The sequence below is a fragment of the Macaca thibetana genome, chromosome 12, assembly GCF_024542745.1.
Source record: "Macaca thibetana thibetana isolate TM-01 chromosome 12, ASM2454274v1, whole genome shotgun sequence".
Taxonomy (NCBI): Eukaryota; Metazoa; Chordata; class Mammalia; order Primates; family Cercopithecidae; genus Macaca; species Macaca thibetana.
The window spans coordinates 6,696,389-6,721,158 of NC_065589.1; the positions used below are offsets into that span (position 1 = coordinate 6,696,389).

General features: G+C 46.7%; 1 protein-coding gene across 5 annotated transcripts in view; it reads right to left on the reverse strand.

Moving 5' to 3' along the window:
* Positions 1 to 24,770, reverse strand: part of AGAP1 (ArfGAP with GTPase domain, ankyrin repeat and PH domain 1) — a 469,017-nt gene that overhangs the window by 195,932 nt on the left and 248,315 nt on the right. For 3 of the 5 annotated variants that reach the window (XM_050751653.1, XM_050751648.1, XM_050751649.1), the window contains exon 12: positions 7,666 to 7,824. The exons of the other annotated variants lie outside the window; for them this stretch is intronic. In XM_050751653.1, coding sequence (XP_050607610.1) covers positions 7,666 to 7,824 — 159 coding nt within the window. The remainder of the gene's footprint in view (positions 1 to 7,665; positions 7,825 to 24,770) is intronic. 5 annotated transcript variants of the gene reach the window in all.

Consider the following 24,770-nt stretch of genomic DNA (forward strand, 5'->3'; position numbering starts at 1 on the left):
CTCAACCCTGGCTGCGTATCTGAAACTCCTGGGGGACAATCCACTGCTAGCGCTCCATCCCAGGCCAAATGGACTAGATCTCTAGCTCTTGGTCCCAGGAACAAGCTTTTAAAAAATCGCCCCCAAGAATATAATGGGCAGCCATTGGACAACGCCTTCCCGAGAGGCTCCTCCGGCCCTCCCAGGTTTTCAGCCACGCTGGCTGCTGTGGGTTTCAGGCCCCTCCCTCCATCCCGGCCCTCCGCTTCATGTGCTTCCCAGTCCGCCTATGTCTTTCTCAAAATGTGGGCCCCGAAAGGATCCTCGGAGTCCAGTGAGACGTTCAGAACCTCTCTCGTCCTTAGTGCAGAATGTTAAGTCTTGAAAGCATTTCTGCAGACAAACCACATCCAGGCCTTCCCCACCAGGGTCCGGTACTCCTATTCCATTATCTGTAAAGCTGGTTTATTGAGCCTGAATTCAAGATTTTATCTGTTTCACTTTGTTAAGTTTTGACCCATTTTGTAGTCTCTAAATCTGGAGATTTCAATGTCGATTATGTCTCAGCTTGTGGCATCCACATCTGATGGCCTCACCCTCCCTGTCCTCATACACGCAGCGGAGGGACACGCTGAGCACCCAGTGTTCTTGGAGGCGGGTCAGGTGGGCAGGGGAACAGCTTAGTGACAATTACGACACAGCCTGTTTGAATCTAGCCTTGCCCACTGACCTGCTGCTGTAATAGGCCCAACTGCCCTCTGCCACTGCTTCATCTAAAATGGGGAAGTCTCTGGCGCTCATCTCCTGGGGGCCTGTGCCCGGCAAGCAGCGAGTTCCATGAATGTCACATCACGTCAACGCTGGTGGCAGCAGGACTGCTGCTGAAGCGGCCGTGGCCCCAGGCGGATGCTCTGAGAAGCGGTGTGGAAAGCAGCCTGAGGACCAGGCACTGCCCTGGATTGGCTGCAGTAACCCTCTTGTAAACCAGAAACCAGCTTTCCCTTCTTTGGGAAGGATTCTTACTGACCTGCGGTGCAATGCAGCAACCGCAGCTGGAAGGGGCCACAGAAGCAAAACCTTCATTGCCCAGATTGGGGTTTCCTGACCATGGCACCGCTGGTGTTTTGGGCTGAATAACTCTTGGCTGTGGGGGCTGGCCTCTACACCACGGCACACTCAGCAGCACCCTGGTGGCTTCTACCCACTAGCTTCCAGTAGCATCACCCTCCCATATGTGACAACCAAAAACGCCTTGAGACATCACGAACTGTCCCAGGGAGACAAAATCACCCCTGGTTGGGAGCCCCTGGAATAGAGGAAGACACGCCGAGGGCCAGAGGACTAAGAGGTCTGGTCCAGGCACTACAGCAACTATCAACACTATCCTTCTCTACTCCCTGTTTACAAGAATTTCTAGAATTTTTTTTTGCCTTGCAACGACATAAGGATTTCTGGTCTTCGGGCATGAAATGCGCTGCCCCCGTTTGGTTTTGATCACGGGGCAGCATTTCACTGTCCTCTGTTTCCCCTGGTCAGCAGCTACTGCTGAAAATAGCTGATAGGAAGGAACTAAGGAGACAAAGTACAAAGTTACAACATTCTGATTGGGAGGAAAAAAAATCCACCTTTCAGCCCCTGTGTCCAGTTACCCCAGGACGCTTCTGCCTGCTCCTTGGCCACATGCAGAGATAGGAAAGCAGGCTCCGAGCACAGAAGGGAGCGGGGTCAGCCTTTTAATTAGGCCGGCCAGCCTGGCGAGCCGAGCAGCCCCCCGGCGGTGAGGCAGGGAGTGCCCAGCTTTGAGAGATGAGAGCCCAGGGGCCTTTAACACTGAGCTAAGCTGAAGGTTGATGACAACCCCCAGGGAAGGCTTTTGAATGCCAGCCAAGATTTGGGAAGAATTGATAAAGGAAACTTCAGCATCAGTGAGAGAAGACAAAATGTCTATCCATCTTAGAATGTATTTCCTTGAAAAGCAAGTGCTATCAAAAGACAAACAATTTTTATGATACAATGTTTTAGTACTAAGCATGCGTTTCTCCTTTAAAAAAAAAATAGCAGAGGGGAATGATTATAAGCTTTGAAATCAGAAAGACCTGGGTTTGAATTTTGGCTAATTATGGTAAGCATGGTCTTGGTTTCTTAGCCTTTTGGAAGCTCAGTTATCAGGCAGAGATGATGATCCCCAGGGAAACGAGTGTTAGGTGTGAAGGTCACCATAGGGGAGGCAGTCAACACATGTACTTCCTCCTCACCACGCTTCATTGATACCCTCCCATCAAAGAAGCTTCCAGGTCAGAGACCGGCAGTATCACATTACCGCCGCCTGCTGGTCATGCACTAAAATTGTCAGTATAACATCCAAAAAGAGAAAAAAAAAAAATGCTCCAATTATAAATAAAAACTGATGAACGGTGTGGACATGCTTGCTGGAAAGTGTGGTTCAAATGCACTGGCTCCAAAAGGAAGTGTGGGACGGACAGCTTCCGAAGCTGAAACTCGTGTTTCGAACCCCCTTCATCAAAATTGATGTGCAAAACATTTTTATAATGAGAAAAGACATTTAAAAGTTGGCAACAACTCAGATGCTTTCCACTGAGGATCAGCTGCTTTACAACCACAGAGTCTACTGGAAAGACACAATGATTACACGGCCAGAAGGAAACAGGGAGCAGAGCATACACACGCACACACACACGTGATGCACTCCTTCCACGTGGAAGATGGATATGGTGTTTGTGCTCGATGGTGACAAGGCCGCGTGGTGGCCTGGGGGAGGCCGAGGGAAGTGAGGCTCAAGAGCCACACGGAAGAGTCATGTGAAGAAATGCAATATTAACAGTGATGGCCAGTCGGCGTGGCAGAAGATAAACTGTTGGACTGAAGCAATCGGGGATGGGGTGGAGCTATCAGAAGAACCTGACAGCCCAGGGCTGGGGGAGCGAGGCTGCCACGGCAACAGCATCAGCTGAGGCCACCAGCTGAGGCTGGCCCAGGCAGGAGCCAGCGGGGAGGGCTGGCCAGGCTCACCCAGGTACTCAGGAGGTAGGCAGGCAGGTAAGCGCTCTGGCCCTGAGGACAGGTGTGATGCATCTTGCCTCGAAGTAAGATAGGACGGCCAAGTATGCTACAAACGACCCCCCAGGGCCCCTGCTACCCACAGTGATGCTGACTCGTGGCTAACACTTCCAGAGGAAATTACCTATGGAGGAAATGATTAATCAAAAAAAATTACAGGCTTCCAGTAAGATTCAAGAGAACCCTCAGCCAATACTTGTTGCAGAGATAATTGTTCTGAATCTATCAATAAAGCAAAGCTGCCCCTTCATTGACTGCAAACACCAATTTCTTTCACCCAGGATTATAAGTTGGTGTTCACGGGCTCACTACTGCCATTACGGTGATAAACAGTTTAAACCACAACAGGATCTGACATGTAGATCAATTCTGGGTCCATAAAGAATCTACACAAGAGGTTGCAGGACAGGAATTTACAGCCACCAGTTTTTATTCTCTCTTGCTGCAAAAATTACTTCTGTCAAACACTTAGAAGAGTGAGAAAAAATGTAAAAAAATTAATTTTTCATGTACTCCCGGAACGGCCTTTTTCAATGCAGAGGCTCAAGATGAATATGTTTCTGCATTTAAAAAATTACACTCAGCAGCATGTGGTGCTCAGCAGAGGAGGGATCCAATCCTCTGTGCTGCCTGCAAGCCGGCAGACGGCAATTTGAAACCCTGAACCGAGCTGTCTGCATTTTCTCTAAGGGCAGATGCGGGTCTCATGTTAGCAACGCCAAATTATATTAGACATTTAATTTTAAACCTCAGGTACTTAAATGTGAAACCTTACAACAGTAATAGTCATAAAGCAGTGGGCATTCCATTTCACAAAATGGATTCTTTTCTTCTTCCCTTAATTTAAGCAGCACCTCCTGTTTTGTAGGTTGCCCCTACAAAGGAATCTATCTAATTAGGAGTTTCTCACAGCTGCTTTAAAGGCAGAAACCCCGGGAGGACCTGTGTGTCTAGAGAGTTCTGAAAAGTTCTCCAGAGCCAAAGTCTTAATTTAGGGTGGACAGGGGGGCAGAGAAACAGTGAATCCCAATGTTGTTATGATTATTATGTTTTAGAATAAGAGAGTGCGCGACAATGGGAAGGCAAACTTGCCAACACGGGCGTCTATCTTCCCAAGCTGCTTAGGCTCTCCCCATTCATTCCTGCTGCTAGCACAGAGTGAGCGACTGAAATCCAAACCAAAGACTAGGGATGGGGGCAGATACATTTAAAAAGAAAGTGGGGGCAGGGGGGACTTAATATGACCTGCAACTTAAGAAGAAAGAACATGACAGAAAGCTCTTAATCATGTTGATTTCTTCTGTGATTATTTTCTAAGCCCTGCAGCGAAGGTTTATGCCAAGACTGAGGCCTTGAAATCCATTCATAAACACGTTTTCTTGAAGTTGTCCATGAGATCCCGTGCCCTGGTGTTCACTAAAACTTGCTGGGGTCTAGCCACTTGACGGATCAGTGCACTGAAGGGGGGAATGATGCGAACCAGAGGGATGCCGGGATGGTGTCGTCGGCGCAGAGAGACAAGGATGGGTCCAGCAGGTCTGGGTGGAGCCTGAATTCTGCATCACCAGTCAAATCCCTGGAGCTGGCAGATGCCACGTGGTCCGCGGACCAGGCCTTGGGAAGTGAGGACTTAGAGCAGTGGTTCCCAAGCTTCAGCATGCCACGTGGTCCCAGAGGGCTTGCTATACACAGGTTGCCTGGTGCCATCCCCTGAGGACTGGATTCAGTGGGACTGACACGGGGCCTGAGAATGGACATTTCTAAGCAGTTCCCAGGGGTGGCTGCTGCTGCTGCTCCTGGAGGCACACCTTGACATGCAGTGATGGAGAGCTGAATCGGGCCACCTGAGTTTGAATCCCGGCCCCTCCTAGGATGTGACTTTGAGCAGGTGATATTTAACTCTTCTATACCAAAGGCAGCCCCTGTAGAAGGGAGGTAACAACTGGATCTACTCTGTGACGATCAAATGAGATTATCTACATAAAGCCCTCAATAACCAAGATCCCCGTAAAACTGTAGGAATCAGACTTCTGTGCACCATTCTGCTGTCTTTCTGGATCTTTGCTCTGTAAAATGTCAGCTCGCAAGTCTGAAAATCAGATGCTAATTTGGCAGCGCTGGGCTCTCAACACTCATCTCTTCCGGTCTCTCCTCATTTTTCTGCACCCCAACTATCACCTTTCACTTCACTGTAGCTCGTGGCTATTCCATCTTCCCTTTTCCTCCTCTCTGGGTCTTTGTCCAAAGTGCCCCAACGCTTATAATAACTTCCTCCTGCTGTTCTGCACAAAAAATCCATCTAGTTCTTTAAGCATTGCTCAAGTTTGATTTTCTTTGGGAAGCTTTCCTTGATCAACTCTATCAATCCTTAAACGACCTGCACAATTTCAGCCCTGGGCTCTCCCTACAGCTCTCCTTCCATGTCCCTCAGCAGGCTGACATCTGGGGCATCCGCTTGCTTGTTTCTTATCTTCTGTGTTCAGGGTTCAAGATTTACGAGGTCAGGGAGCACACTGGTCTTTAATGGACACCCACGTGTGTTAATATTATAGAAATTGCTTTGTGAATAAAAAACCGGCATTCAAACTTAGGTGACTTTAGACTCGCATGGGTACTGTACAAATGCGTGTGTGCAGACAACGCGGCCCACTTCCGTGGAAAGAGACTTCCAACCAAACCGAGGCTCTGGAAAGCAGAGTCTCACGACGTGGCAGTGTGGAAACGCCCATCGCACGTACGAACAGCTCAACAGAAAGAGCTACTCAGTAGAGGGAAAGTTACCCAGTGAGTCTTTATCAAACAGGTACGTTTTGCACGTTGTGCAAAAGGAAAATCTGTACAGGATGAATTTTAGATGAGTACTTAAAGACCTATATTACTGGCACCTCAACTACTCTCACTCAGCAGAGGCTGCTTGGAAAGGCAAGGCCTTGTCCGTGCCACCTGTGCACCTGGCTCCAGAAGGCCCAGCGTGGATCTCCCACACCCTCAAACGTGGTCCTGAGCAAGAACACCTTCACCAGATGGCGGCCACAGAATGAAACCTTATTAAATAGTAATAGTCATTGATAATATATATTTTAAAGTATTTGATAATGAAGTGAGTATGTGGACTCTTTGCTCCTCCTAAAGGAACCGTGGTAACAGTAGTTCTTCAGTCATGAAGGGCCAAGTGTCCTGTGTTGTGGCACACGCCTAACTACTAGGTAAGGGAGGGGAGAACGTGTCCATTGAACAGATGAGAAAACGGAGGCTCATGGAGGTACAGAAGCTCATGCTAGGCTGCCTGGTTGGCAGGTGGCGGGGCTTCAGCTGCAGCACATACAGGTCTGATGAAAGGCTGACTACGAGGCCTGCTAGGGCACGCAATGGTTACAAAGAGAGTAAACTGTAGACAGTTAATTTATCCTAACTTCAAACTTCTTGTTTGGGGTTTTCAGGCCTTTCATCGTGATTCCAGATGAGGCAGAGAGCCTTGGAGAGCCCTTGAAGAGACTGCAGGCAGACCTTTGCTATCTACCAAAGCGCCTTCTTTTGAGGGAAGGAAGGAGCCCCGACGCTGGGTTGGGAACGGGCCAGCCGGGGCAGGCGCGTGACGCTCTGTGTGTCTGCTCCAAGTCACAGGCTTTTCCAGACCCACAGCGCTACGGCGTGGAGCTGCCTCGCTGACTCCGCGTCTCCTGGCTCAGTTTGGAGATGTCTTCCTTTAAGGCTTCTGCTCGGTGGTGTCTGCGGAGCCACTAGAAATAAGGATGATGTTTACCCAAAGCAAACGTCCTGCTGCAGCAGCTGGTGGGTCTACAGGGAAGACCTGATGCTGAATCTTTTAATTAGAACAAATTATGCTAAGATTACTCTAAAACCCTGTCTGATAGATTACATACAACAGTGGGAATTCCCTTAAATACCGGTGAACAGGCCAGAGACAAAACGCCACAGGCAAACCCTGCTGCAGCCGCCAGGGTGCCCTCGGTGCCGCGTCACTCATGCTCCACACAGACGGCGAGATCGTTTCCAACGTGCACGCTTGTTTCCCGAAAAGCTGGCTACACTTGTCAAAATAATAATAATAATAATAATAATAATAATAATAATAAATAATGCCGAAGGAATGTGAAAACTGAGGGATTACAAAGGGGACTCCAGGATTTAGAGGGTACACCAGGAATTCTGGAAAACAGACAAGGAGGCTGAAATCACCCTAATGATATAAAATGTGCACTAGTGTAGAAGTGTAGGCCACGCCATGTAGGGCAGTGTGATTGGGGAGATAAAATCAGATACTATTTCTCAGCGATGCCAGCTCTGTCACGTGACCCTGGATAAGCCACTTGCCCTGTCTGCAGCCTCAGTTTCCAAACTGACCCAATGGGATGACCACCTCCTCCCTGTGTCGAAGAGGAACAGATGAGATGACACGGGCAAGACAGCCTAGCAAGGACAAAACGTTTCATAGACGAAAGGCAAGGTGTGAGTCTGCTGCAGCCGCCCCACGGGGTGCCGCGCTCCCAGAGGAGCATGAGAGCTTAGGGCGTCCTGTCCAGCCCCCGGCTTACAACGAAGGACCTCGAGGTGGCCGCGGGTCCGTGGGGCTGCGCCCCCTCTTACCACTGCTGATGGCCGAGTTTGCAATGACCGTAGCCTCACTCCACTGGTCGGCACTGGAGACTGAGTAGGAGCGCTGGTGCATGCCGTCGGGTCGGCTGTTGAAGGAGACCAGGCTGATGCCGCTTGCCATCTGAGACCCAGATGCACTAGTGACATTCCCTAGGAATAAACAAGTCAGGTGAACACCACCGCGGACTGCAGACCACAGAAACCAGTGCGAGTTAGTCTACGGGACCCACGCGCTGGCACACAGTGCACCTTACCACCGAGAGCAGCCCTCGTCCTGCCTGCATGGCAAACGGAAGCGCCAGACAGAAGATATCTGGGAGGAATAAAAGGCGGACGCCAATCTTGATGGTGCTGACAAAGCAATGTGAAGGGACCTCATGCCGCAGATGACTCGCACACAACAACCCTATACAAAGACACAACCCAAGTGCAATCGCAACATCGGGTGGAAGAGAAGACAAAAGACCCAGTTGGTCTCAGCAGAGGCACCGCGATCCGAAGATGGCAGCTCCAGGAGCCTGGCCGTGTCACCCTATCAATGGAACAGAAAATAATCACCCATTGAGAGTCAACTGTCTGGTGCCAGAAGATTATTTTCATGGGGAAGCCATACTTTATGACGAACACAAATCAAAGTCCCTAGACACGACACGGAGGAAATGCAGGCTCTTCAACCAGATAAGTTTACTCTTAACCTTGAAAAGACTAAGCAGAGGAAAAATAACCTGCGTGACTTCACAGAGCACATGGGCTGTGATGAAAAATGATTCCATTGTATACTTAATGATTTGAATCAGTTGCTCAACATCAAAATGAATTATTATCTGGTCATACCAATTTTAGACTCAAAAACACAATTAAGTGCCTTTCTCTAAAGCTCAGCCAATCATACCTTGCTGCCAGCGAATTAGTCTGTTAGGTCTGTCTGCAGATCTTCGGAGGTATTAGGGCTTTTTATACAAAAAATTTTCTTCCAATTGTTTTAGTTCAGAACCAACTAAGTTCTAAACTGTCTCAACAGAAGTTTTTCAAAGTGCAGGATTTTATAATAAATACGCAGCCCATATTAGCAGTTCTTAAATCTGGCCAATTACCAGAATTTCCTGTGGAGCTTTTTAAAACTAGAGGCTTCAAAAAATACAGATTTTGATTCAGAAGCTCTGGGAATGGGGCTTGGGAAAAGATGCATTTTCAAAAGCACGCCGGTGATTTGGATGAGAAGCCAGAGGCAGGAACCAGGGCTCCCCTCAAACAAGTGGCCTCACCGCGATCCCGTGCAGCACTGGGAAGCCAGGGAATGACGAGCTGAAGCCAGCGTACAAGCCCTACACCCAATCAGCGATGAACAACAATGAGGCGTTTGGCTTTGAAGAATAGAGTTTTGCCTTAAAAAAAGAAAAGATACCTATTTTATGCTGTTGTCTGAACTGAGTACATTCTGAACGTCATAGGCAGGTCTGCTTGATTCCAGAAAAAAGCCCAAAGTGATGCCCCAGGAAGGGAAGGATGGGAAAGCCACAGAGGCCGTGGTCTTTGGACCTACAGAAGCAGCATTGCCAAGAGGCATGAGAGAAATGCAGAATCCCAGGCCCCACCCACCAACTGCCTCTTGGTAAGATCCCGGGCGATCTGCATGCACATTAATTACAAAAACCACTCCAGCCAGAAAATCACCACCATGAAACAAAACATCACAACCAAAACTCCACCATGGCAGACCACTGGCATCCAAGGGGCTCAGGTGGGAGGAGCACAGTGCAATGGCTTGGAAGCCTCGGGTCTGAGCTCCCCTGCTTACATGTAGGGTCTTGAGGCAGTTTCTCATGCCCCTAATCCCTGATGTTCTGAGAGCTCCATCTCAGGGCACGGGCGCACCCTAACGCCCTAGCAACGCACAGCGTCATTTGGAGCCCACATTTTGCATGACAGTGCCATGTGGTGCTCCCACGCTTGCTCTTGCACCAAGCCTCACAGCAGCCTGGGGAGGTGGACCAGGCGTGTGGCATCTTAGAGACATGGAGGAGCAGCCCAGGGCTGGCAACGTGGCACTAAGGGGAGCACTCACGCTCCTTCCTGTATTCTCCACGTGCCACCATTGAAGCCACCCTGGGGTTGTCCTCTGGGTATTGTGTGCCTTAGCCGGATCCGTATTACAATAGGACATTCAGACCCCACAGAAGGCAGCATCCGCACAGAGCAGAGGAGACACTCCCATCTGCGGGATCCCCTCCCGGAGCCCGTGCCCACCGTGTTCCTGCCATACTACTTCTCCGCCCCGCTCTCCTCCTGGGAAGGCACCCATGTGGGCTGCACCTGTTGGCTCCAGCACCTTCTAGCTTCTCACTGGGCTCAACCAATGGCGAGCACGGCAGGAATCTAAAGGAGAGAGGAGGGTGAGGGTGGGTGCTGATTCCAGGGCTCCTTCTCCGAGCAGTCGTCTTGCTGGGTGACCCCCTCTCTCGGTGGCCCCTGGTGCCTGCATTGTCCTGTGTGCTTCTCTTCCCCTTCTCTACCTCAATCCCACACAGCCACCTATCAAAGGTACACTTGGGGAGGAGGCGCCTCCCAAGAGTGGCTGCCGGGGCTTCCTTGGCCTGGTTCTACTTTCATCACGTGAATTCCGAGCAGACAAAAGGCTTCCAGACACTGCTGACATTGTTACGGTGGGCGAAAGGACTCCGGAAAGGTGGAAAAGGACAATGACAAGATGCCTGCAAACAGTTGGGGGTGCGGCGGGGGGACACCTCCCTTGCTGGGACCCTGACTGCCGTGCCAGGCACTTCTGAGCCTGCTCTACCTGCAGGGACGTCTGCTGTGTGGGTACGGTGTCAAGGTGGTGATTTCTTCCCCACTGCAATGCCCAGTCAGACCCCTGTCAAGTCGTCATTAAGCATGCCATCTGTCCACAGACCTCATTTTATACCAGCTTTAGGCACATAAGGTTCAAACACCTGAAAAACAAAGAGGAATTTCACGATGTCTGTCTGTCCCTCCATCTTTGGGTCGTTGATGACAACATGGCACTCAATACAGCACCACTTCTCTTGCTCCTTCTCCCTGGAGAGTGCTTCTCCGATGACAACCGGGCCTAGAAACCTTCCAGAACAATTCCCTTTAAAAGGCAGAGGAAAGTATTTCAGTGTATTCACTGACTACTTGCAATTAAGCTCCAGAAATAAGTATCCACACACAGTAAGGAGAGCCAAGTCAATCTCAACTCCAGACAAGGAACCACGAAATGTTCCAATGGAGGTAGCTGATCGAGAACTCATCTTAGGTTTACAAGTTCTGCATCTCAAGGCCAAACATCACGCTGCCAAAAAAGGAAGGGAGAGATTCCTTCAAGTCTACACACTAATGAGAAACAACAGGACTCTGCCGCGAATGCACTTGTTCTCAAACTTCTGTCTGTCCAGCAAAATTCAAGGACAAGTCCAATCCACTGAGATGCTGGTGGAGCAGCTCTGGGGGTGTGGCTCACAGCCCACCTTCTGCCTCCTGAGAGAGTCCCAAGGAGCCAACCTGGAACCTCCAGGGTGAAGAAACTCCTGGCAAGACCACATGCTCCTGGTATCCAGATGGAAGATACCAGACCAGCTACGCACAATCCTTCTGACAGCAGACTCTTAGAGCCCCATAGCTCGTGAAGGCCCCCCAGCCCCAACCACACCCACTTCCCCACTGCGGGACTAAACTGAAACAGCCATGACTGAATCTGGGCCACACCACGGTGTATACACGGACACACAGGGATAAAGGTGAAATTTTCAATCAGATCCATAGACTATCGCCTGACGTCCAGGCTGAGCTCATAGATGCATTTTACTTAGTTGATCATTTCTTTCAAAGTAGAATTAAATTGGGAGATTTCACCTAAAAACTGGTGGTTTCTGGCATCACTTAGAAAATGAGAGTATCCGGGAGCTGTGGGCCTGTGTTTGTGAACAAAGAGCTGACACAGTCTCTCTCTCTGGATCTGCCTGCGGGATGTGAGTGGGTTCCGCTGTTGCCCAGGCTCACACCTGCCTCCCCCAACCCCACTGCACTCAACCCACCTCACTCTTGACCTTTGCTCAAGACCTTCCAAAATGCGCAGAGGAGGAGTCTCATTCCATAAGCAAAACATTTCCGATTTTCTCGTAAGGGAGTAAATCTCTGTTTTAATATATACCCGTTCACTATATTTGATGTCAGTTAAACTTTCTTTCAGAAAAACCAACTAACCATGATGTAAAGAAACAGAAGTATTTTCTGTGATAATGCAGAAACATATTTAACTAAAAAAAATTACAGAGGGTCAGAAATACTGTTTCTGGGATCCGAACACAGTACCCGCCTTTCAACGTAAATGCATGAAGACACCTGCTTTAACTCTGAGGCAAACCAGTGGTCCATGGCCTGAGCCACGACACTATGGAAGCTGTCATGCTGGGTTAACAGGCCCGTGGAGCATCTCGTGCCACGTGTCAGCGGTCCCAGGCCAGTGGCCACACTTTGAGGCATTTCCACTCACTTTCAGTAAATCCACCCGTCAAACAAATGAACCACCCCCAAATGTGGAGTGAATCTTTTTAATAACTGTGCACATTCCAAATCCAATCACAGTGTCATACTTTCTCATGCTTATTTTTATACACATGTGCATACAGTCTAACATGTAACCTCATTTCTGTTCTTGAATGAATGTCATCAACTAACTGACCTACTAAAGCTGTCCTGGCATCCAGTTTTGTTATGTAAGCATCAAGCAATACCGGCCCTATGTGTTACCACACAGGAGTTTTGAACACTTCTGGAAATATCTTTAAGCATAAAAGGAAGACTCTGTTTAAAATCACTGTCTTCTCACTCAAAGTACTTGAGGGCTACTGTTTTCACTGACTGGAATTCATTTCATGTTAACAAGTTATTAATTAAGGCTGAAGGTCTGAAGTCCTCATTTGTGAAAGAAGCTGATGACTTTGATTGCTTGAGAGGTAAGGATCCTGACATCAAGACCAGCGAGGATACAAGTGCATCAAACACTGTTCTAAACACAGTCCAGGTCAGCCCGAAGCAGTCCTGCCAAGATGGGGGCCTCATACCCAGCAACCAGGCTGAAGGGCAGGGGACCTAAACCCATGTGGCCACCAACAGTCAACAAAGACATCAAGCTCTGCTGCTACTACACTGATTAGTTAAATCAAATTTTCACACCTAGACCTGATAGCTAACAGGGTAAGTTTAAGGAAAGGCCTGAGTGCTTGCTACCCAGGCATTAAAGTTACTACTTCAAGAAGGCTACTAGACTTAGAGCTACATTCAGAAATGCCAGGAGGAATGCAAGGTGCATGGGGTCTGCAGGAAGCCACGCCCCAACCTTCATCCTCTTGAGTCTGTCTCCATCAGGGACCACCTCAACACACTGCTGTTTCGCCGCAGAATTTCATTCCTGTGTCTGAGGAATAAGACATGAAGCTGGGGTCTTTTAGACGTGGGGGAACTCTGTGCACCATAGTTAGAAATGTTCTTTGCAGGCATGTCTGTATTTCCCTAGAAGGAAGAGATTGTAAAAGCCAGATTAGAATGTCCTCCTTCCTGGGGCAGACGAGGTAAGTCTAACAAGTGGTCCTAACTCACCAACCTCAAGTCATGGGCAAATACAAGAGTCTTAAAAGGAAGCTTCTACCCCCAGAAGCTGAGGGGACACTTGTACTCTGGGATAAGTACAAGGATGTGGCCCCTTTGGGGGTGAGTACTCTCCACTCTTCCCTTCCCTTACATTCCTCCCTGCCTTCCACTCTCCCTGCCGCCACCAGCACGTCCTGCCCCACTGCTGCTGGCAGCCAGCTCTCCGCAGGCCTCAGTTTCTTCTCGTCTTTTGAGTGTGGACACAGGCAGGTGCCCTCTGCTCTGGGTTATTTTGCAAGGGATGCCAACAGAATGAACAGACTGGTACGACAGGGGTACTGTCTACTTCCACAGAGGCGCACATCTGTTTGCTGTCTGGGACAGTAAATGTCACTTTCCACGGCAAACTTTGGACAGGCTTGCTTACATGCTATTATTAAACACAGGGGTTTCCTAAGCTCGGGGTTCCTCTTACAACGTGAGTCAGTGTGTGTGCTGGTGTCACCCCATGGGAACTGAGGCTTGGGGAGCCAGTGCATGACAATGCTGACACTCTCACTATTGCTATTGCTGCAAGAGACTGTCATTCATCTTGATTCAGGAGTCTCATCACCCAGGAACCTAGGGTAGGCTAACCTGTTAACCCATGGGTAGGGGAAGATGGGAACCGGCATGCAGGAGCTGCCGCCTATTCTAACACTGACCTTCTAGCTTGCCGAGCAGCCGCATGGAACTGAGCCCCTACTGTGTTGGGCACGATGAAGGAAGGAGTCCCTGTCTTAGGAAACCTACAATCTAGTCTAGTAGAAGGTATACAGCAGGTCCACATGTGGTCTAAATGCAAGGCAGAGTAACACAAGAGCGGCCAGAAAGTATGAGGGGCAGGGAGCCCACCCCTGCTGGAAGGTACAGGAGAGGCTCCAGGGGACACTGTGGCTTTTAAACTTTGGAATTAGGCCCATCTAGATAAAGAACAGATGGAAAGGGGAGATACCACCATAAGGCTAACGTAGTATCTTGCAAAGGATGTTGACAGAGTGAACAGACTGGTACGACAGGGGTAGTGTCTACTTCCAGAGAGGGGCACATCTGTTTGCTGTCTGGGACAGTAAATGTCGCTTTCCACGGCAAACTTTGGACAGGCTTGCTTACGCGCTATTATTAAACACAGGGGTTTCCTAAGCTCAGGGTTGTCCCAGGACGACCTATATCGCTCTTCTAATCGACTTACCAGATGCAAAGCTTTCATAAAACATTTCAAGATCAATTCTTTTTTTCTCCTTTAAGATTTCCCTTCTCCTTTCACATCTTTCAGATTTAAATCATACAGATGCACATAAACATGGCCACCAAAAAGTAGGTGCTAGAATGTTCAGAGTAGCAGTGCTCATAACAACCCCACGCTGGGAATGACGGCACTGTCCATCACCGTAGGTACATCACGGTACAATGGAACATTACACAACGGTAACAATGAACTACTGACACGGGCCACAACTGGGGCAACATCACACACAGAACACAGTGCCAGAGACAAGTGCGAGAGTGCCAAGTGTTAGGATCCTGTTCAAGGACAGGCGAAACCCATCTATGCAGTGAGAAAACAGATGGTGGTGACCCTTGTGAGTGGGAATGGGGTGGGGGTGCATGTGACAGGAAGGGGTCCATGAGGGCTGGCTACCTCCTGCTTCTGGATGTGAGTGGTGGCCCCTGTAAACCTGGCTGTGACTTACGATTATAGAAACAAAATACTTTTGTTTCTTTACATATGACTTATGAACCCTGAGCTTAGGAAACCCCTGTGTTTAATAATAGCATGTAAGCAAGCCTGTCCAAAATTTGCCGTGGAAAGCGACATTTACTGTCCCAGACAGCAAACAGAAGTGCCCCTCTCTGGAGTGGCACAGAGTGAACCCTCTCAGAAGTACAGAATCGTTAAGTCATTCTTATGTGTACATTGTATCAATAACACTTACCCAAAAAACGAGAAAATGTCATTGGAACGGTTTGTGAATGCAGAGGTCAGGTCAGGAAGTGTGAGAGATAGAACAGGGTTGTGCAAGGGAACAGTTTTACCAGCAACAAGTCCTTAAAAAGTGGCCCAGCCCCAAACTGTATAGGATGCCGGCTTCCACAAGAAGGCAGTCATAAAAGGACCTTTCCGGCATTGTCCCCCAAATACTATTTGCGTTACCATGAAATACATGATTGACAAGTTGGCCCATTCTGAACTCAGAAAGAGCGTTTCCTCAAATACTCCATCTACGGATCAGCTGGTACTCGCCCCGATTAGCAGGGGGCGAGCGCATTACCATGCTAATCCATGTCCTCGCAGCGCCACTTCCTTGATATGGATATGTGTGTGTGCTTACTGCGCTGCCTTGATTAGTGCAAGCTTCCATGTGTCAAAAGCGCCAGATTCTTTCCAAAGAATAATTTTAGCTGTACTTATATCCCTAAAGTGGAAGAGTTGATTTGAAAAGGTACTTACCTCCACCATATGCTATTTTTCTTTAAACAATTTGCATTTCAAAGTGAATATGGCATTTATATCTGAATGAATATCAGTATGTTGCCTGAACTGATCTCAAATGAGCATGAAAAAGATGCTGGTTTTCTATTGAACAAGAATGTTTTCATCCACCAAATGACATCAAAGACAGAATCCCTCTTTTAAGCTATTGGCTTATTACATTAAAAATAGCCTGTTCTGATTTTTAAAAATATACTCTGAAATGATGGCTTTTCACAGCATTCAAAGGAAGATTCATCAACAAATCTTTACAATAACAATAACAAAATACAAAAGTTCATTCCTTGCACCTTCCAATTTTGGTCTGTCTTTACAAATAGGACTTAACTTCACCAGAGCATTTCACTAGGAAAATAATAGTTGGCATTTGACTTATTGGTTAAATGAGCCTGAAGACAGGAGCAACTATTGGTGATGGGTGATAGGAACTTTCATGTACATAGAAAGAGGGCAGGGAAAAAGCCAAAAAGGATTCTATGAGCACCTGAGTGTAAACCAGACGTTTATTCCCACTGCAGAATTGTATACCTGTTATTTAAAAAAATCCTAATTACAGGAATATGACTGACAGGAATTCACCCCTCCCCTCTGGAGCCCTCACCCTCAGAAACATCCAGGGACTGCTTTTTTCGGTCCAATCTCATCCACAGATAGCTTCAAATGCTATAAAAACTCAGCGTGAGCGGCTACCTTGCAAACCCTACAGCTGCACTGCACCCATTCTGCGCATGCGTGGGAAAAGCAGGTTCCCTGGAATCACAACTGGATGAAGGAGGCGACGCTAATGGTCACATCACTTCAAACTAGGCCTTCGCCATCTGTTCTGTCCTCTAATTACAAACCCAAAAAGAATATAATTCACAACACTACCATAAAAAGTGACACACATGATTTAAGGCCTGTGAATGGGACCCCTTCGCTCCTGTATTTGCATTGGAGATCTGCCTTGCTTTTGGCAAGTGGAATTTCAGGCTAAGAGGATTTTTTTCCAAGGACACACTCTGTATCTTGTAAGATACAGGCATTCAGGACTCCGCATCCTGTGATACTTGTTTTGTAAAAGAGTACAATTCAACACATCTACTAGGGAGACACAAATCTGGTGTTTCTTGATACCTTTCTTTTTAGTTAAGAGATTTTCCATGTTATGTTTACCAGAGACAAAGTACAGAGTTCAGACCCAGTCACAATGACAGACGTAATTACTACTAAATACAGCAATGTGGCCAGGCTTAGGATTCAACATCCTGGAATTATACAGCTCATGGCTCTTTCCTACAATGTAGAAACAGCTCATTGTATGCTGCTTCCTCTCTGCTCTAAAATATGAAGTCAAGGAAAAAATAATGGGGGCCTATTTTGTTGTACTGTTAAAATTTACTTGGCAAAAAAGTACAGATAAACAAATAATGTAAATGGAATCCACCAAAATCTCATCTAATAGATCGAATTTTTAGTGAACATACGCATACATTTTTCTTGGTTATGGCCACAGAAAAGATATAACTTTATATACTTCTTTAATATGATTTCCTAACCATTTCCCCCATGTTGTTATGTAATCTTCATAATTTTAGATATGTAACATTATTGATTTAATGTACATAATTTATATTACCATTTTTCTACTTCTGGATAGTTTTGGTTGTTTCCAATTTCTGACTGTAAACAACACTGCAAATGACATCTTCTACTTTTGAATTTTCCTTAGGAGAAATTCTCAGTAGCATTATTACTGGAACAAACAGCACAATACGTCTTTTTGATTCATGATATGTGTTGCTAATTTTCTTAATGACCAGTAACTAAAAGAAGATGGAACCTGGGCATCTTTAAGACAATTTAGTCCACAATTTCTAAAGTGGATAATAATAATAATGAAGAAATGGTGATAATGATAACAGTATGCCCCATGTGGTTAATATAATGATCAAATTATGTAAAGCACTCTGTAAACTGCAAAACCTCTGCAGATATCAGTTATTAATCTCATCAACAGTGGGTTTTCCTATCTCTACAGTTTTTTTTTTTTTTTTTTTGAGACGGAGTCTAGCTCTGTTGCCCAGGCTGGAGTGCAGTGGCCGGTTCTCAGCTCACTGCAAGCCCCGCCTCCCGGGTTCACGCCATTCTCCTGCCTCAGCCTCCCGAGTAGCTGGGAGTACAGGCGCCCGCCACCTCGCCCGGCTAATTTTTTTTTGTATTTTAGTAGAGACGGGGTTTCACCGTGTTAGCCAGGATGGTCTCGATCTCCTGAACTCGTGATCCGCCCGTCTCGGCCTCCCAAAGTGCTGGGATTACAGGCTTGAGCCACCGCGCCCGGCCCCTATCTCTACAGTTTTTTTAGCAGAAGCTTAAAATGATGATGTTGCTAATTTTGTCTTTAAAATCTAAAATGTCTGAATATTCTCCTTATGTTTCCCTTGTAATGGTGTCTCTACAAGTATAAACTGTCATGCCATCTGCCTTCTGTTTGCTTTAGTGCTGTAGTTGGCATCCCTTTGCTTGAGCTCACTCCCTCAGTGAGTGCTTACTGAACACCCACCATCAACTAGTGAAGTGCTTGGTGCTGTGGACAACTCCACGGCACCCCTGTCTTCCAGCATCCCAAAGGTCTGATGATCAGAGCGATGCCAATGTTGTCAGAGGTACAGTTTACAAAAGAAAGGAAGGAGAGAAAACAAAACAAAACAAAACCCTGTGTTTGGGGCACCATGTACACGCAGATGAAGGACGTGGCCTGACAGCAGGTGACAGTGAGCTGGAGCGCCAGGGTCATCCCTTCCCTCCCATCCCTGGGTTACTGCTCCATGTTGGGGGTGGATATCACGTGGCAGCTCGTACAATTCAAGACAAAATATTTACCATGCCAGACGCTAACTTCTCATTTAAGTAATTATATTTAGAAATAAGTGTATTTATTTATTCTAAAGACAAAGTAGCTTTCTCCAGCCACACAGTTCTACATTGAACAGAAAAAATATATAGAATCCAGACCCAGCTGCAACGACAAATGTCATGACTACTAAATACATCAACGTGGCCATGCAGAATTCAACATCCTAGAATTAAGACGGTTCACTGTCACTTCCTAAAATGTGGAGTTTTATTCTAATCTTCGCAAAACAATGTGTGCCCTTCTCATTTCGCCGTTTTTATCTGCTGAAGGAACACGTGCTGCTCCAGATTCCGATAGTGTTTACAGAGAGCCATCATACGGCTGGCTTGGCCACAATCCATCTCCTGGTATGGGTTATATGGACAAGCTGATATGCAACAGTGAGGATGAGGTGTGTAAGCATTATGAAAATGGAGAAGAAAAGAATTTTTGTTTGGTGTCTTCCTTTGCCATGAATAACGGTTCCATCTTCATTCTTTCTCCTTTATATGATAAATGCAACAGGTGTGTATGTGTGTTTTTAAACATAGAATTCATTTTCATTTGACAACACTGTTTTGAGGAGAACTTTCTCTGGTCATCTCTGAATTTTACAGTCCCTTTCCAGGAGCAGGTGGCCACACTGCTCTACTCTGAGAAGTATTTACTACTACTTCTTTCTCTGCCTTCCAGTTCTTACAAAATGATCTTACAACCGAATCCAGCACTAAGCACCAAGGAGTACCCCGGGCTCACAAGTTTGATAACATGGGCGGGTTTTACAGGTTTGCTGGTTGAGATGTTGCCGAGTTTGACCACTCACTAGAAATATTCCAGAAACACAATCGTTCACTATGTGAGTGGTAACTCAAAACAATGGGTCACAAGGTTTCGAGACGGAAAAATGTCACGATTACTTCGAAAAACTCTCCTCTGCCAATGTGGGAAAGGACTGCAGAAAGCAGGGAAGCCACGGACTCAACTCTAGCCTGGAAGAGTCAGAAGCCCCTTCCCAAGGCCTCGGTTCTCACTGGCGCCTGGGGCTGGCAGCTGGCTCCCTGGTGGAGGGGGTCCGAGTAATTCACACAGGCTCTTCCAGGCACCTCCTCTTTCCCACAGCTGACCCTGCAGACCACTTCGCTGGTCTCAGAAGCATCAGTGCAGCAGCTGAAACACTATTCCTCACCACCTACACACGTTTTTGAGAGAAAAAAAGTTTTTGAAGCACCTTTTATTTACTTGTAGGCACACCTGTTACCACATCCAACTCGGGAGCCTGGCCATCCTGTTATGCCTCAGCTGAAATCATCAGGAATCAAGTTGCTTTAGTTGGTTCTTTCAGAAAAGAACACTCTACTTAGAGTTCAAATAATGGAAGCTTTCCTTACATCGGAAGTGCGACACTTACTTCTGAATTGCACACCAATGCTCGGGACCATGGAGGGCTACTACAGGGGAACAACATCTGCAGGAAACCAACTAATCTCCTCAACATCGATCACTTACATTTCACATGACGGGTAACATGCAGGACTATAGACTTAATGAAAAAATAATTGCTAGGTCACAAAACTAAGAGAGGATAACAAAGAAAGAAATAACAGTGTATGCCTCAAAGAGTTTACAATTTAATGATAGAAGCAATATCACACGAATTTGCCTAAACCTCAGTGGGAGCAATGTATAAATACAGAAACAACTAGTAGTGAGAAGGCATTACTCATAAAAGCTGAAGATGCTGCAATTCTTAAAAAGAACTAAGATGAACTTTAGTGTCTTTTAATGTCAGATTTAGCTAACTTCCTGATGTCTAAGAGAAGCCTCACAAAACATTAACTTTTTCCCTAAAAATTGTCAAATAGACATTAAAACCAATTCCAACAAAACCTGGTTTATGAAAGTAGACATCACACGCTACTGATATTGAGGTTTTATTTCAGAAAAATAATTCTCAACCCTCAATAAGGCTTCCGTTTGCAAATGGTCTACCAAGGTGCTAGAAGGGTACTTAGCAGAAGCCTCCAGTTTACATATCAGAGGTTGGAACCAAGATCCAGTGTGTGGGAAACTCCCGGGTGACCTCGGTCGACACGAGTGGGAAGCAAGGATCTGTGTTCCACCAAGCCTTGGCCACACCGCATGCCGGCAAGGGACACGCGTGGACTGACACTGCTCATCCAGGGCCCACAACAGACTCCGGACTCCAGAGTTATTATAATGTTTTCTAGACCGTTTGAAACTAAACAAAGAAAAACTTTCTTTCCATGAGACAACAACGGGTCTAGTTCTGATGTTGCGTTATTTTTTTTTAATAGCTATTACCACTGTAACAGCAGCTTCGCGACTCCGCGTCTGCAGTGTGAGCAGTTTTGATAAACAGCCTCTGCGGGCCACACAACGGGGATAATGTATCCTTAAGTACCACCAATGAGCTGCCATTCTGCACAGCCAATTACTTCTGTGCGTCTGTCACTCAAAGGAAAAATGACTGAGCCCATTAGATCAAACCTTTGTCACTGTTCCTAATGCACTCTTAGGCCTCATTAATCTCCGGGAGCAGCAACAGAGCCGCCGGTGCCTCATTGCCTCCCCCGAACAGGCCCACGTGAAGCCTCTCATCTCTCCCCCAAGTGCACCACGTTAATCAAGCTCTCCTTATTACCCTGGTCCCTGTCACGGCGGAGAGCGCTCCCTCTTAAATGCTCTCATTATGACCCATCTTTAGAGCCGGCTAAGTGGAAAAAAAGAGAGAGGGAGAGAGGGAGAAAGAGGACGAGAGAGAAAGAGGAGAGGAAAAAGCAAGTCCGATCACATTAATATTCATGACAATAATTAGTATTCTAGGTCACTGAATATTCATGCTATTAGTTTGGTTTTTTATGGGTTTGCTGGATGTCCTGATTGCTGAAGTGTGGAGAAAACAGCATGGTTGAGACTTTAGATGTCAACGGCAGTTCAATACTCAAAACACATTTGCTGTCCCCGCCTCCCCCACCTCCCCTGGAAAATCAGCTTCAACCCTCCTGACGGCTTTAATATTTCGAAACCGCTGGGGGCCTCAAGTGGGGAAGGGGGGGGATGTGGAGGAGAAGCGGAAAGGTTTCCTTTGACAAAGGTCTAAGCATCAATCTGGTTAGGATAAAAACATATCCATAGTTGCAAAAACCCAACAAAGACACACTTTAGAGACAAGAGGATATCTGTCATCCTAGAACAAAAATGTCACAACCAGGAGTTACAGAATAAAGTGACCACAGGACACAGACTGGAGCAGATAGCTCCATGGAGATCCATGAAAGTCCGAAAGAGCATTTCTTCTGTCTGCCCCCTCATTGCCATGATAGTGGGATGCTGTCTGTTGGGGAGCATGGGTTTGTGAAGTCTAAGCCCTATGTCCATTACGTCTACTCAAAGGCTATGTCAATGCTTTATTGTATTTGAAAAATTAATTCAAGAACATAATTTCTTTCCCCTCTTCCTTCCTTTTGGCATAACCATTATGATGAAGTAATGATATAATTCTGTGAAGTCAGCATCAGCCAAGTTTTTCAAAGGAATGCTGTGTGTTCTTCTCTGTAGAATAGAAGTGGACACCATTTCCCCATTTTAAAAACAAGGAAGCTGGGGTTTACTGAGACAACTTCAGAAGGGTCTGAGACAGGAGAAATGGCATTCTATTCAGTGATTTTGACTCCGAAACCCTTGCTCTTGGCCATTATGTTTTCCTGCTCTCTACTTAAATGTGAAAATAACTGTGGAAGCCAGTACAACTCTGCATTCTGTTACATGTGGATAAAGCTTCACCAAACTAGGCTGGCCAAACATTCATGTCAGAAAATACGTTGTTTCACCTCCTTCTCTGGACCTATACCTGAAATTCAAGTTGGGAAGATTCTCCAAAATGTGGCTTCTGGTGGATCCCCATTAGAATGGCAACTTAAGACAGCATAAGTTCCAGGCCAGAAGAATGGAAGTGGATAATGGCCATGGACATCCTGAGAAGCCAGTGACCTTGAATGAGGAAGGGAAGGTTTAACCAGGCCTGAATAAATATTTTTTGGATTCTTCTTTTTTTCTGGAGTAGATCCTTAAGTAATTTTTTCAAAACCCTTTAAGATGGAGATGTTGTATAGCCCTGTATGTTGTCTAAAGATGTCTTTTTTTCTACCTTCATTTCATTAGTCGTCGTCTTTGCATAGGCTTCTAGGTTCAGATTTAATTGTCCTTAGGAGGGAATATTTCCATTACATTTAAGAATGCATGTTGCTCTTGAGAATTCTACAGTCAGATTTCTCTTGTAGGTTACCTTGTTGTTCTCCTATTTTGGGTGTGTTTTAAGATTTTATTTTTATTTTTGCAGAGCCTCCTCTCCCATCCAACTTGATACTTGACTCTTCAGATATCCTTACTTGCCTCTAGCATATATTCTTCTGTTATATCTTTGACTACCAACATGTCTTTAGCCATGTTCTTTACAGTATTTGTCTACTGAATTTTTTAATTTTTGCAATCTTTATTTCTAAAACTCTTTCTCCTATAGTATTTTCACATACTCTTTATTGTTTTGACACAGGCCTCACTCTGTTGCCCAGGCTGGAGTACAGTGGCATGATCATGGCTCACTGCAGCCTTGACCTCTTGGGCTCAAGCTATCCTCCCACCTCAGCCTCCCCAGCAGCTGGGACCACAGGCACTCATCACTATGCCCAGCTAATTTTTGCATTTTTTATAAAGACAGGGTTTCATCATGTTGCCCAGGTTGGTCTCGAACTCTTGGGCTCAGGTGATCTGCTCACCTAGGCCTCCCAAAGTGCTGCGATTACAGGCATGAGCCACCACGCCCGGCCAAACACATGCTCTCTGTTTGCTTAATTTTATGAGTATCATTAATAACTAACCTATTAAATCCTTCTGTTGATAGGAGTTACAATTTCCTTTTAAATTCCCTTTCACCAAAATGTCACCCTTTTTCCTAAGATCAGTTATCCTTCACATTTTTACTGTTGATTCCCACAAATGTCTTCGTTGTCCATTATCTACGAATAAGAGTATGTGGGTTGATAAGGCAGATGAAGTGGCCAAGGTTTTCTCTGCAGCCTCGACCAACCAGAAGGCTGGTTGTGGGCTCTGAGCAGGTGTATGGCCCATGGTGACTGGTGGGTTTCATTTTAGACCTACTGTGTGGGGCACTGTGAGTGGCTGGTGCACTTCATACCACCTATGGTCAGAGCTGCCTTGCCTCTCCATTTCTTTCTCTTCCTCTGTGACTGTGAGGAGGTTTGAGTTTCACAATCATCTCCGTTTCCCTGTTTCGAGCACCAGCATCCACATCAAAAGGTTCTGCTCTCCCTAGGCATGCTGCCTGTTCTGATGCATGCTCTCTTGGGGGTGTTGGTGGCAGGGACAACACTGGCCAGCTCTCCTTGATTTCGTCGCACAGCCTGCTCTGTGCCCCAGCCCACTCCTGAACTCCACGACCGCCACAGGGAGCCCAGAGCCACCCCATCACCACTGCAGCTCCTCTGCTCTCCTCAATGCATGAGCCCCAGAGGGTGGCCTGAGCCCAGTCATCAGCAGTGCACAAGGCAGCTGCTCTGACAGTGTGTGTTTCTTCCTCTCTCCCAAACCCACGGCAAAAACTGACAGGAAGATGACCACATTTCCAGCGTTTTAAAGTGTGAAATGTAGTCACTATTCCAATACAGGCAAATAACTTCCCAAGTCCTAGGAATACCCCACCCCAAACCCCCTCCAGGTATTTTTTATTCAATTGCCCCAAGTATCCCTTCAGCACTTATCACTCCTTACAACGATCTTACTTGTGTGTTTATCTTTGGAATCCTCCACCCCCACTTGAGTGTAAGGGTCCTGGAAGGAGACCGTCTTGTCCTCCCCCTACCCCGATATCCAGAGCATTAATCAAGGGTGGGCGCACAGCAGACTCAGTAACAATGGAGATGAATGGCACAGGAGGCGGCGACACAATCCACTCTCTGTGTCAGTAAACTGGTGGGAGAAATTAAAAGTCAACACTGACAGTTAGGCATTATAATATTTGAAATATGGAATGCATGATGA